A 13,877-nucleotide genomic window follows, 5' to 3' on the forward strand; every position below is an offset into this window, starting at 1 on the left:
CTTTCACCAAGCATGTTCGAGCCATCAGCTGCTTCAGAAAACGGTGGAAACAACAAAGCCGCGGAGTGCTCGGGCAACGAAAGTCAAGTCGCGACATTTTCACGTGTTGGAAATCTTGACTGGATAGATGAATGGATGGATGGCAGCTTTTATTTCCGCCGGAAAAGGAGGCCCCTTACTACTCACCGCCCCCAGCACGCAGGCCTGGAGGTCGGGGGCCCAAGCCCCCATGACTAAAGGCTAACAAAGAGATTTTATCTCTTCGCGGCCTCAGCCGCCAGGTGGGTTGGCTTGTTTCTGCCGAGCGGGTTCTTCGCTGCCCAGCAGGGCTTCCCAACTTTCCCTGCTATCAGTATCTGCGTCGACTCCGTTGTAGTCAGCTCATTCCCATATTCTCTGCTTCCCGGTAATTGTGAAACCGCCGGACTGTCGGACCTGGACGAGCGCGCGCAAACCTATTCCGAAATCGATGAGAGATATAGACTAAACCGAAAACTGGTGCCACCGCCGGATAAGAAGCTAAGTAATAGAGAAGCGACCGCATGGCGGCGCATGCAAGTCGGAAATTTCGTTAACCCAGTATGGGCCTTTCACGTCCTACCAGTTTAACACGAAAACCAAATCTCGACTGGTACGTATGTTTTGCATAGGTGCATTCGCGTGCATTTCTTTTGTGTAGGTGCATGTGCAAGTGGGAATAAAAAAAGGAACTCGCGAGGAAACATTGTTGTGCACCGCTGCTGCATAAAAGCCTGGCCACCAACTTCTTTACAGCGACAGCTAGTCTGTCTGTGTATTTCCCTGGTCCTGCGTCTTTCTTTCTCTGTTTTTTTTTATCTTGACCAACTTCTTGTAACGCCTCTAAACATGATCTAAATGAGATCATCGGCACGCTTGCACGAGTCACACGAGGTAAATCATTTTTTTGTTCATTTATTTATAGTTACTTGCCTAATTGCTCCCTAATGCCTTTTAGAGCTACAAAAGAATGCCAAACTGGATGAGTTGAAGTGGGTTCACTGCTGTACAGCAGCGCGAAAAGATGAGGAGACCGGGAAGAAGCTCCCGTGTGCGCTGTCCTCCTGTCGCATGTTCGGGCTACTGTTAAACCATGAATCTTCTGCACTTACCCCGTGCGTTTTGTTTTTTTTTGCATGCTGAACACGCTTTTGAAGAATAATGAATAATTATGGCTGCATTTCGGGGCTCGCAGTGCTACTCATCAAAACTAGTGTGCTGCGAGATATAGTTGCTGATGTTGCGCATCGAGATAACCACCAGAATTACTTGTGGATGATATACATGTATGCGTACCGCGACTCGACAACTTTGCCGTTCTGACTCAAGGACAAATTAGTATGAATTCTGGCGCCATTGTCGATCGTCAGCCATGACCAAGCGCTCATGAATGCAAATGTTTGCTTTGCTCAAGTATACTAGGCTTACATAACCGCTTTTTTGCTCAGTTAGGTACAGCTGCGTGTGCTGCACGCTGACGAAAGAATAAGAGAATTGCTTGTGCTGCCATGAGGTGCAAGCAATCAGGAAAAAACAAAAAGGCACACAGTGCGTAACGAGCTCAAAGGAGTTCAATACTTTGTGCCTCAAAGACAGTGCTGAAAGTGGCCTTGGCTCAGCGTGGATGTGAACCAGCTGGAAAATGCAAACAGTTTACATACAAGTAAGAAAGTAATATAACGAAAAGAGAAATATTGATGCACATATTTTGTGCAGGCAGTTTCGGCATGCTGCGTACCACCAGATTGTCTGGTGAACGTGGAAGAGGCTGGGGAGAACAACCGAAGGATTCTACCAAGCTGTGTGCTGAGCGCTGTTCGAAAGAAGTGCCATGCCAAAACTGGTTTATATACATGTAGGCTTCAAGCATTGCACAGAACCCCTGAACCGGAGAAAGTGAACGGCACTGGCAGAAGATTACGTTGATCTGTGGTTCGCCGCCAAAGCGCGGGCCGCAGCGAAGCAAGCGCAGCCGGACGGCCGGCCGACTCTCCCTGAATGGCGTCACTTCCGCCAGTTCTCCCACTCGGCCGTCCCCCCACCCGGCGCTTCCGGAAGCGACGAGGGCGTGTCGGCGGCGGGTTTTTAAGAAGCGATTGCAGCTCTGTTTGCGGACAGAATCGTGAAAAAATTTACACACATGATTTTCAGGGTCCTTTCTTTCCGACCACAGCGTTTCAAGCGATTTGAAAACCGCTTCAGCTTCCCTTTAAGGACCAGCGGCAATTTTGCCTTCGCATCACATGCCCTGCCCAAGCCCATTTCTTTCTCTTGATTTCGACTAGGATGTCATTAACCCGTATTTGTTCCCTCACCCACTCTGCCCCCTTCCGATCTCTTAACGTTACACCTATCATTTTCTTTCCATGGCTCGCTGCGTTGTCCTTAACTTAAGCTGAACTCTTTTCGTTAGCCTCCACGTTTCTGAACCGTAGGTGAGTACCGGTAAGATTATGCTGTTGTACACTTTCCTCTTGAGGGAAATTGGTAAACTGCCACTCGTGATCTGCGAGAACCTGCCATATGCGCTCTACCCCATTCTTATCTTTCTATTTATTTACCTCTCATGATCCGGATCAGCTGTCACTACCTGCCCTAAGTAGACGTATTCCGGCACAATTTCTAGGCTCTCGCTACCAATTGTGAACTGTTGTTACCTTGCTAGAGTGTTGAACATTACTTTGGTTTTCTGCATGTTAATTTTCAGACCCAGCCTTCTGCTCTGCCTGTCTAACTCATTGATCATGAATGGCAGCTGACCTCCTGAGTGACTCAGCAAGGCAGTGGCATCAGCGAATCGCAGCTTATTTAGGTATTCTTCATTTACTCTTATTCCCAACTGTTCCCAATGCAGGCCTCGGAATACCTCCTGTAAACAGGCGTTGAATAGCATTGGCGAGGTCGTGTCCCCTTGCCTGACGCCCTTTCTTATTGTAATTTTGTTGCTGACTTGATGGAGGACTATGGTAGCTGTGCAGTTGCTATATATATTTTCCAGTATTTTGACATAAGGCTTTTTACACCCTGATAGCGCAATGCCTCTATGACAGCTGAAGTTTCCGCTGAGTCGAATGCTTTCTCTTAAACAATGAAGGCTTTTTATAGGGGCTGGTTATAATCTGCGCATTTCTCTATCAATTGATTGATAGCGTGAATGTGATATATTGTGAAATATCATTTACGAAAGCGTGTCTGATCATTTGGCTGATTAAAGACTAAGATTGCCCTGACTATATTAGCGATACACTAATAAATGCAAGAAACCACATAATTAAAGCGCTCAGATACGAAACTAATTCAAATGCTTCTCTAAGACATGATGAGTTGAGTGTAGAAAGAAGATCCATAATTAAATCAGTGAAAAAATTGCCCTTTTTATTATTTGCACCCAGAATCAACAAATTTGGCAGATTTATAAAAATTACTTAGGCAAAATAATAAAGATGAGGTTGAAATTGAAAAGTCATTGAACAGTGGTAACATTTTTTCTAGTTGTGCAGGCAAACCAAATCTTTTTTCAGTATTTTTGATTTCAGCTTTACAGATTTTGCGCCCGGGCTTACTTCAGTCTGTCGGTTGCCTTTGTGAGCTTATGCCTGATATTGCCGCGAACCTTTGTAGTATTTGTTTGCTCATTCTTCAAAGCTGCCGCCACGCTGCTTTATCATTTTGTGGATACAAGAGGCGGCCAGATTTATCTCGATTGATCGCATCCAGGCGGAGCCGATTCTACCTCGTTCCAAAATGTTGTAGTAACTTTGGACGATTTATCTGGAAACTTCGATATCGTCTTTAAATTGATCATGGCCGGAAATGGTGATGATTCTGTTCAACGACCGCTGAGCACGCTTGTCGCTTCGCCGCCGCCGATTGATTCAGTCCATTGTGAGCGCAAGTCAGCCCAAGAAAAGAGTTTTTCGCCGTCTTTCTGCTCTCCGCACTGAAGTCCCCACTTCGTGACGACATTGTTACCAAGAGAACTGGAATTCTCAACCTTCTCAGTAGACACCAGACCCTGCTTCAGGCGATGATGGTATACGCAACCTCTTTGATAAATACTGCAGTAACGGTATACCTAGGTATTTTTCGCACTGTTTACGAAGTCTCCAACCAATTCTGAACAGCCCCAAGCCAGGATACGTGGAAATCAAGCGCCACATCTTAAGAAAGGAGTGAAGGCATGGTTTCAAACTACAAGCACATCATTATAGCAGATGTTCCCTGTAATCAAAGAGAGCATATTGGCAGGCTAATTCGTACATGAAATTTAAAAGAGGACAACGGCGAAAAAAAAAGCACGTGACACTATATACGCGCTATGCAGTCGTGACACTGCATAGGCGCTATGTAGTGCCAAATGTGACTTCCGTGCAGTCAGAGTTTAGTATTAAAGGTCAGTCTCTACCGCAAGTTATTGAAGCTAGGCGCGTACAATTTGTTTTTCTTCTAAATTAGCGTAGAATCTCTACTTCCAGTGGTTAAATGTCACTTAGAACAATTTCAAGTAGGCGGTACAAAATGTAGAAACACTGCACATAAAAAATGTCCGCCCTACTCATGAATATGCCTGGTCGTGTTGGACGCGCACACATAGCTTCTCGTCAGTAGGCAGGAAGTCACACAGAATAGCGCCACTCGCGTCGCCAAAGTTTTTAAAAATTTTTAAACTATAATTTATGGTGTTAAACGCTAACATAACAGGGGCGATCTATGTTGATGCCGCAAATCATTTCGCCTTTAATTCTTGCTATACATACATCATAATCAAACACCCTAAGATAAAGAAAAGCATTTGCAGCTGCCGACTTACTTATCCAAGCAGTGCGATTCTCACCCAAGGTGCAAAGATGCTTAGGTGTTGACTGCGCCCACTGGAGCATCCCGATTATGTTCGGCTGCGGCGAAGCGTGCCTTGCAGTTCGACTGCCAGCCGACAGATGGCGCCGATGTCAGCGGGCCCACGTTGAGATAGACACGTTGTGCGTTGCATGCGGAGAGGAGGAGGAAACGGCTGAACACTTGATACTTTTCTGTAAAGGGCTTCACGCTACAGTGGAAAGCAGCGGGGCTGATTTATCCAAGGCATTGGGGTTTAAGGACAGTGAAGGGAATGTAGATTTTAAGCGGGTCGAAGTAACCAAGCGAAGGTTATCTGATTGGTGGCTAAAATCAAGAGAAGAGTAAAATTTCATGTCATGGCTAGGTGGCTTGAGCCAACGCCCGATTTAAAGGGTTCAGCCGTATCCATCCATCCATCCATCCATCCATCCATCCATCCGTCCGTCCGTCCGTCCATCCATCCATCCATCCATCCATCCATCCATCCATCCATCCATCCATCCATCCATCCATCCATCCATCCATCCATCCATCCATCCATCCATATCCATCCATCCATCCATCCATCCATCCATCCATCCATCCATCCATCCATCCATCCATCCATCCATCCATCCATCCATCCATCCATCCAGTTTCAGAGTTTCAGAAGACAAACCAAAGTAGGACTGAAGCGAGATGAACATTCAGAGGGGAATTTTCACTCAGAAAAGCAATTGGATGGAGCAGCCAAACAAATTGAGAAAGTAATTTTTGAGGATAGTGAAACAGAATGGACTTATACCAAATTAACTCGATTACTCGAGCTAGAGCTAGCTAAGGTGCAAGTAAAGCTAAAAGGGAAAAGACGCAAACCCAAGAGCTGGTGGGATGAGGAGGTCAAGAGGGCGATAGAGAAACGTCAGGAAGCGTCCAGGGAACACAGATATTATAAAAGAGGTTGGAACCAGAAGTTGAAGTAGACAGAAAATGGGATACCTTCATAAAGTGTAGAAGAGAAGCATCCTATTTGTTTAATGAAAAAATTAGAAGAAAGGGTGCCCAATGGATGTCAAAAGTATATAAAAAGGATTGAAAAGCAGCTCAAAAATTCTGGAAGCATCTAAACGCAATGAATAATTAGACTAGTCTAGAACAAAGGTTTATTGTTACAGATCAGGGTATTCGACTAGAAGGGGATGAAGCGATAAAACACATAGGAACAAGGATGACAGAATATTTAAAGAAAAAAAATGTTGCACATAATTTATCGAAGGAGGATAGACTGGTTACTGCAATAGCTTCACTTGAAAAAAGCGAGTGGGAAAGGACAGAGAAGGAGGTTCCTAATGGCACGTCAGCAGGACCAGATGGTATTCCGATTACGCTAATAAAGAAGCTAGGTCCAGATTCCAAGCAAACATTAATACAGGTAGTGAATAAAATAATAGTGGATGGAAAAGTCCCCGATGAATGGCGTTTAAGTAGAATGAACATGATATATAAGGGAAAGGGGGACAAAGCTGACGAAAGTAACTACCGTCCCATAACAGTGACATCTGTGGTTTACAGGGTGGTGATGCAGATTATAAAGGACAGATTGCAGGCTTGGGTGGAGAACGAGGGGTTGCTAGGGGAGCTACAAAATGGGTTCCGGAAACAAAGGAGGTTGGAGGAGAATCTGTTTTCATTGACGCAGTGTATAGAGATTGCTGAAAAGGAACACAGGCCCCTATGGCTAGCATTTCTGCATATTAAGGGAGCCTACGTCAACGTTAATCAAGAGTATCTGTGGACATACTTGGCACATTGGATGTGGAAGAGTGAGTAATTAATCTTTCAAAAGGTATATATAAAGGTACCAGAGTACTTGCAAAATAGGAGAAAAATGTATCAGAGCCTGTAGACATACAGCGGGGGCTTAGGCAAGGATGTCCTCTGTCTCGTTTGTTGTTCATGTTTTATCTGCAAGGGTTGGAGGCTAAGCTAGAAAGGAGCGGACTAGGCTTCAATCTTTCCCTTTTCAAGCAAGGAGAATTGATTAAACAGTCATTACCGGGACTAATATACGCCGATGACATAGTGCTCATTGCTGACAACAAGGAAGATTTACAGAAGTTGATAGACATATGTGGTAGAGAGGGAGATAGATTAGGTTTCAAGTTTAGTAAGGAAAAATCTGCAGTCATGATATTTAACGATGAGTTCGGCGAGCATAGAATACAGGAGTTCACGCTAGTTGTAGTGGATGAGTACAAGTATCTTGGGGTGTGGATAAATAACGGTGCTGTGTATCTGACAGAACATGAAAAACATGTAATGAATAAAGCTAGTAGGAATGCAGCTGTCATGAAAAATAGGGCACTGTGGAATTACAATAGGTATGAAGTGGTAAGAGGGATCTGGAAAGGGGTGATGGTTCCCAGCTTGTCTTTCGGAAATGCGGTCCTGTGCATGAGACCTGATGTTCAAGCAAGGTTAGAAATTAAACAACGTGGCGTAGGGAGGGTAGCTTTGGGAGCACATGGCAATACACCAAATCAGGGGGTACAGGTTGACATACGATGGGCGTCGTTCGAGAGCAGAGAAGGTAGCAGTAAGATAGCATTTGAGGAGCGATTGAGAAAAATGGGGGAAAATCAGTGGGCTAGGAATGTTTTCAGACACCTGCATTTAAGAAATGTTGATACGAATTGGAGAAAGTGACTAAGGAAATTGACAAGCAAATATCTTGACAGCAGTGGGAAGGGGGGGGGGGGCAAATCAGATAATATCGGTTAAGAAAAAGGTTAAAGAAACAGAGATAGCTCTGTGGAAAACTGGGATGCTGACGAAATCAGCACTGGGAACATACAGGATTTTTAAGCAGGAAATTGCCAAATAAAATATCTATGATAATTGTAGGGGAAGCTCTTTGTTGTTCGAGGCCACGACGGGAGTTTTGTGGACTAAGACATATAGAGCCTGGTACCAGGAGATAGACACGTTGTGCGTTGCGTGTGGAGAGGAGGAGGAAACGGCTTAACACTTGATCCTTTTCTGTAAAGGGCTTCACCCTACAGTGGAAAGCAGCGGGGCTGATTTATCCAAGGCATTGGGGTTTAAGGACAGTGAAGGGAAAGTAGATTTTAAGCGGGTAGAAATAACCAAGCGAAGGTTATCTTATTGGTGGCTAAAATCAAGAGAAGAGTAAAATTTCATAAGTCATGGCTAGTTGGCTTGAGCCAACGCCCGATTTAAAGGGTTCAGCCGTATCCATCCATCCATGCATGAAGTTGAGTGGTTCTGTCGCCTTGAGATTCCGCTGCACAGGCTCGATTTTCGATTTGGTGGCGAGAATTGAATTCAAAACGCTACGGAAATTCGTTGCCTGAAATTAAAATTAGTTAATTATACGAACTTGGTCGAGCAGCATTCGAAGCTCATTCACGTTTAGCTTCCGCAGTCAATTCATGTTACATTCGATCTAATCATAGATCTAAGCATAATAATTATAAGTGAGGGTCCTCGTGCCCTTTTGCGCTCACAAGGGCACAAAATATAGCACCGGAAAGTTTTTGCTTCACGCTTATCGCTGCTCCTTCACTCTATAATGACTACCGTTCAAAGAATGTTTCGCTGAGTCGGCGGATTTTCAGCATGCTGTGGACTAGTATATAGCGCGGCTATTTACGACTCAAGTTTTAGGTAAAAACTTTCTCGCGCCGTAAATGTATCGGACGGGATGAAAGGGCGCGTTGGATCATGGATTATAACCCAGCACGAAAGCTTTAGAAAGCGGCATTTTATTCCGATGCAAATTATCATAGAACTGGCATAATTTTCAATAAGCTCCTTTCCGCTGGAGGCTAAATGGCGAGGCAGTGTATATGTTGAAGCACCATCAAGTGCCAGACATGGCATCAGTGTAGCAGAGTCATAGTCAAGATGGTGTCGCTTAACCGCTGGCTCCAAGGCTGTTTCTGGATCTGCAGGCATCAAAGCAGGCAAGGAAGCTTGGAGTGGCTGCATCGCATTGTCCGTCGACTTCTGGCCGACGTCGCTTGGATGCTTGCGCAGTCGGTTTTCTCTTCCGATGTGGCTTTCTATGTCTCTCTGGCCGCGTGCGATACTTGGTACAGTTCGGAAATAAGGAAGGAACTGCATCTCTGGAAAGCACGGGCCTCTCTTCCGCGTCAAGTAGCACTCTTCCATCGAGCTCCGCGTAATATGCCCTGGCTATCGCGTCCTCTGCAAAATGCTTGGCACTGACATGGTCGTTGGACATTAACGTCCGGTCTGCCCTGGGAATCGCACGGCGCCACTTCTCCAAACGAACGTTGTCGGACGGAGCTTTCAATAATGGCACACGCTCCGCACAAGTCCGGTAGCCCGAATTGCAGTTCGACACGAAGCACTTTCTTCCCATTGCGCAGCACCCAGCGCAGCCATCATCTGCTGTGGGCTACTCTGCCGACGATAGCCAAATACAAGGTCTTGTGCAAAATAAAAGAACTTGTTAAAAACAGCACTGCAGTGCAGCCGCACACTCCGAGATATGCCAAGAACACGTGCGCAGTGCCGCGCCACGCCCGACCGAGCCGCCCAGCGTGGGCCAGCCTTTCGCAGCGCCCTCTAAGTTAAAGACCTCCACCCCTCCCCCCCCCCCCCCCCCCCCGACCCGAACATATGTGCCCGCAAGCGGACGGCGCTCTCGCTCGCGGCGGGGGGAAGGGGGGGGGGGGGGGAGTCTCAACACCTCAGTATGTAATCCTTACACCGTGTTCCCACATAATGTATTCCCTGCATGTCTGCGCACATCCAGTCTTTTTTATGCATTATCAGGCAGTCGAATATTTTGTGTCCTGTCGTCATTGCAGCCGCTGCTGAAGCAGAGTTTTCTAATGTACTCAGACATCATTTTTAAATGTATTCTTTTCTTGGTTGCTAGTGTCTGCGCTCCTTTAAGCGTTGCTGTCGTTTTTGTAACAGTGTTTACGTTCTTATGTTGTTGCTCAACTTGTCGTATTAACCACCTGAATTGGTGTTTCGTGTTTGCCAATTGTGCTCTGACTTATGTCCCTCCTATGTAATGCCCCGAGTGGGCCCTTAGAGTATTCCAGTCAAATAAATAAAAATAAATAACAACTCTGTTTCTGTGCTTTATGTTATCGCAGCTTTGGTGCAGTTAAGTGCTACATTTTTATTTCTGATTTCGACCAGGGCAAGATGTATGTATTGGATTAAAAACTGTGATGCTCTGCGCTCTAGAGCTCTTTATCTGATAATTTCGGCACCAACTACCCCGTACTGAGCATCCCTACCCTGAAAAGGTGAGGGCAGGGGTAAAGACGTCTGAGTGAAATGTTCTTTGATAACGTAGCAAAAACGGTCTTTTATTCGTTACGCTTATTCTGCGGATGCAGGTTTGTTGAAACAACATGTGGTTCAATCGTCCCTGTGCGCGTTCTCTACCTTATTCATTCACTCTGCTTAACCTGAAAAGACTAACAACCTGTCAAGGTTCGCAAGTCTAGAATTTGCGTTCCCGAAATCCCGCAGACGCACCTTGCAAGGCAGTTTCAATTCGCAGATGTCCCGGCTCATGTTAGATTGTTTTCCGTGCTGAATTCTATTGTCACACAAGAAAACCTTGCTCATAACACTGAACGAATAGCGTCGGGCGAAATGACATGACCACTATCCATACCGTTGCCGTGTAGGGTGGCTAAAACCTCCCGCAAGTGACTTAATTATGCGGACGTCCTATTGGGTTTCACCTGCTTCATAAGTAGAAGCACATTTTGAATGCCTGGACGAGAAAACATGCACGAAAAACAGCGAACTTTTCTTGAAATCGGCTCCACGTTAGGAAGGCTTGTCGCTTCGGTGGAGTGCAGATGGCGGTACCGAAGCGGGAGCAGGGCAGTTTACGCGCAGTGTTCCATTCAGTGCCTTCCTGCTTGGCACAGGAAGGGAAGAGCGCGTACTGCATGGCTCTGACGCTGCTGCTGCTGCTGAGCCCCGAGTTCCCGAGCATGGTGGCCGCCTTCCTGCCGCTGCTGCTTGCACCTATGCTTGGGCTGGCCGAAGCCCACACACTCATCCCTCATTACCTGGACGTAAGTACTAGGCACTCTTCGTGGCTCGTATTCCGCTCCAATGGCTTATGCGACACTCATATTGGGCTGTGCAGCTGTGCAGTGATCTTAAATAATGCCGACTAGCTGCTAAGAAAGAGTTCCCCTATTAAGTGGCTTGTTGATCGCACTACTTGAAAATTCAGGAAGTACGTCGCACACATGCTGGCATGAAGCGTTCACTGGGATCAGACTGTATGAGTAGAGTGGGTGTGCGTCTTTTTTCCATTGCTAGCACCATAGACCATGGCGATGGCACTCCATCATTATTATTTTTAGGAACGACAGAGGAGGAGAGGCTGGCCTCCAATCGGACCCATAATTTTTCATTAAATATATTTCACAACCCTGTAAGAAACATCAGAATAAAACAGGTAAGTGCACCACTTATAAAGCAAAGGCACTCTCACGACAGAGTTCTCAAACGCTGCTTGACGTATGTCATGTTTGGGGAACCCAGGTTAGCCAAGTAGGTTTCCCTTGGGTGAGGGCCTTCTTTACGTTTAAGGGACCTTAAGAATAACTCCATTCAATTCTTCGTCAGAGTAAACATTGCATATTTCACTCATTCTTTTTATTCTTAGGTTTGCTCCGTAGCATTAGACGCATTAAGTACTGAAAAAAATTGGATTCAAAAACGCCATTTCTTCTCCCCACTCGGTAGAAACGCATCATGTCATTATCTATAGAAAAGAACTTGGTTATCACTGTGTCGAAGTCAATGTCGTTGTAGGTTAGTCTTAGAGATCGGCATAAAAAAAATCCGGACGCCACCGCAGATCTTGGTGTTTTATACCTCATAAAATCTTGTTTACAGTGCACATAGCATTTTACAATAAGAAAATAGTAACCTACAGATGAAGGCCCGCTTCATTTGTCCTCGGTGTCCCTTTACAATAAGAAAATGGTAATCTATAGATGCAGGCCAGCTGAATATGTCCTCGGTGTCCCTTTAAAACAACTTATACATTTTCTTCACGATCTTTTAGCTCCTTCCCCTTCCTGAACTCAGTCTTTTCTGTCTGGGTTCGAACTAGATGCAATGAGTGTCACCTGGCATGTAGAACGCCTGCAGTGCTGACGCGCTGAAAGTGCCGGCCGCATTACTAACCCTCGTCACTACGCACCTAGCTGCATGTCATTTTTTCCTTGGTGGCTAGAAACGAGCACAGACGAGGATAAACGGCTGCTCTGCCGTACACTCCTAAAGACGATAACTTTAAAGGCATCGCAAGGTTTTCTCACCTAGCAAGTGAACTGTGGCGTATAAATGCATGGAAACCACTGGGAAAGCCTCCGGTATGACCTGTGGCCGATAGGCTAATGCACTGAAACATTTATTTATTTATTTGAGTACGTCGAAATTTCCCCACCGGGCATTAGTGTACGGGGGGTACGCAAAGCGAAAGGCAAGAGCACCGTGAACAGATGTAAATTCATTCAAAAGACCCAGCAACAATGCAGCTAACTAACAAACACTTGGGAAATGTTGTACAAGTCATGAAAAGGTTAAAAAATATATAAAGCGAAATAGTAGCATGCAAAGCCCCTCTGGGATACGGAGAGCAGTCAATAGCTTATGGTGCATGGTACAATGATGCATCAGTTAGTCCCCGTAAATGTGTTTTAATAGCGGCTGGAAAGCTGTTGTCATTTAATTAAACTACTGTGTTGGGGGGCTGTTCCATTCGCTTATTGTGCGCGAGAAAAGAGCTGATTTAAATACAGATGTCCGACAGGCAATTTCGCGTGTTTTACGGCTATGGTCTCTTCTACGGGAAATTTATGTGGGAGGTGTAATGTAAGCTTCTCGGTCAATGTCAAATTTTTGTTCATAATGTCGTTTAAGCAGACTAATCTGAACAATCTACGACGGAGCAGTAGGGAATCCCATCCTAAATGCTTTTTTAACGCGCTGATAATGCTGTGAAGATCGTAAGAGTTTAAAATGAAACGTGCTGCGTGATTCTGTATCGCTTCCAGTTTCTCGATAAGGATTTTAGTAGCTGGATTCCACGCTATCGTTGCGTATTCTTAAATTGAGCGCACGTTTGATATAGATAGATAGATAGATAGATAGATAGATAGATAGATAGATAGATAGATAGATAGATAGATAGATAGATAGATAGATAGATAGATAGATAGATAGATAGATAGATAGATAGATAGATAGATAGATAGATAGATAGATAGATAGATAGATAGATAGATAGATAGATAGATAGATAGATAGATAGATAGATAGATAGATAGATAGATAGATAGATAGATAGATAGATAGATAGATAGATAGATAGATAGATAGATAGATAGATAGATAGATAGATAGATAGATAGATAGATAGATAGATAGATAGATAGATAGATAGATAGATAGATAGATAGATAGATAGATAGATAGATAGATAGATAGATAGATAGATAGATAGATAGATAGATAGATAGATAGATAGATAGATAGATAGATAGATAGATAGATAGATAGATAGATAGATAGATAGATAGATAGATAGATAGATAGATAGATAGATAGATAGATAGATAGATAGATAGATAGATAGATAGATAGATAGATAGATAGATAGATAGATAGATAGATAGATAGATAGATAGATAGATAGATAGATAGATAGATAGATAGATAGATAGATAGATAGATAGATAGATAGATAGATAGATAGATAGATAGATAGATAGATAGATAGATAGATAGATAGATAGATAGATAGATAGATAGATAGATAGATAGATAGATAGATAGATAGATAGATAGATAGATAGATAGATAGATAGATAGATAGATAGATAGATAGATAGATAGATAGATAGATAGATAGATAGATAGATAGATAGATAGATAGATAGATAGATAGATAGATAGATAGATAGATAGATAGATAGATAGATAGATAGATAGAT

The 13,877-nt window shown here is 44.2% G+C and overlaps 1 protein-coding gene across 1 annotated transcript in view; it reads left to right on the top strand.

Moving 5' to 3' along the window:
* The window catches only part of LOC144120327 (uncharacterized), a 257,061-nt gene that overhangs the window by 6,022 nt on the left and 237,162 nt on the right, over nt 1–13,877 (top strand). Inside the window, exon 4 of the mRNA XM_077652704.1 lies at nt 10,788–10,937. Coding sequence (XP_077508830.1) covers nt 10,788–10,937 — 150 coding nt within the window. The remainder of the gene's footprint in view (nt 1–10,787; nt 10,938–13,877) is intronic.

Source organism: Amblyomma americanum, chromosome 2 (assembly GCF_052857255.1).
Source record: "Amblyomma americanum isolate KBUSLIRL-KWMA chromosome 2, ASM5285725v1, whole genome shotgun sequence".
Lineage (NCBI taxonomy): Eukaryota > Metazoa > Arthropoda > Arachnida > Ixodida > Ixodidae > Amblyomma > Amblyomma americanum.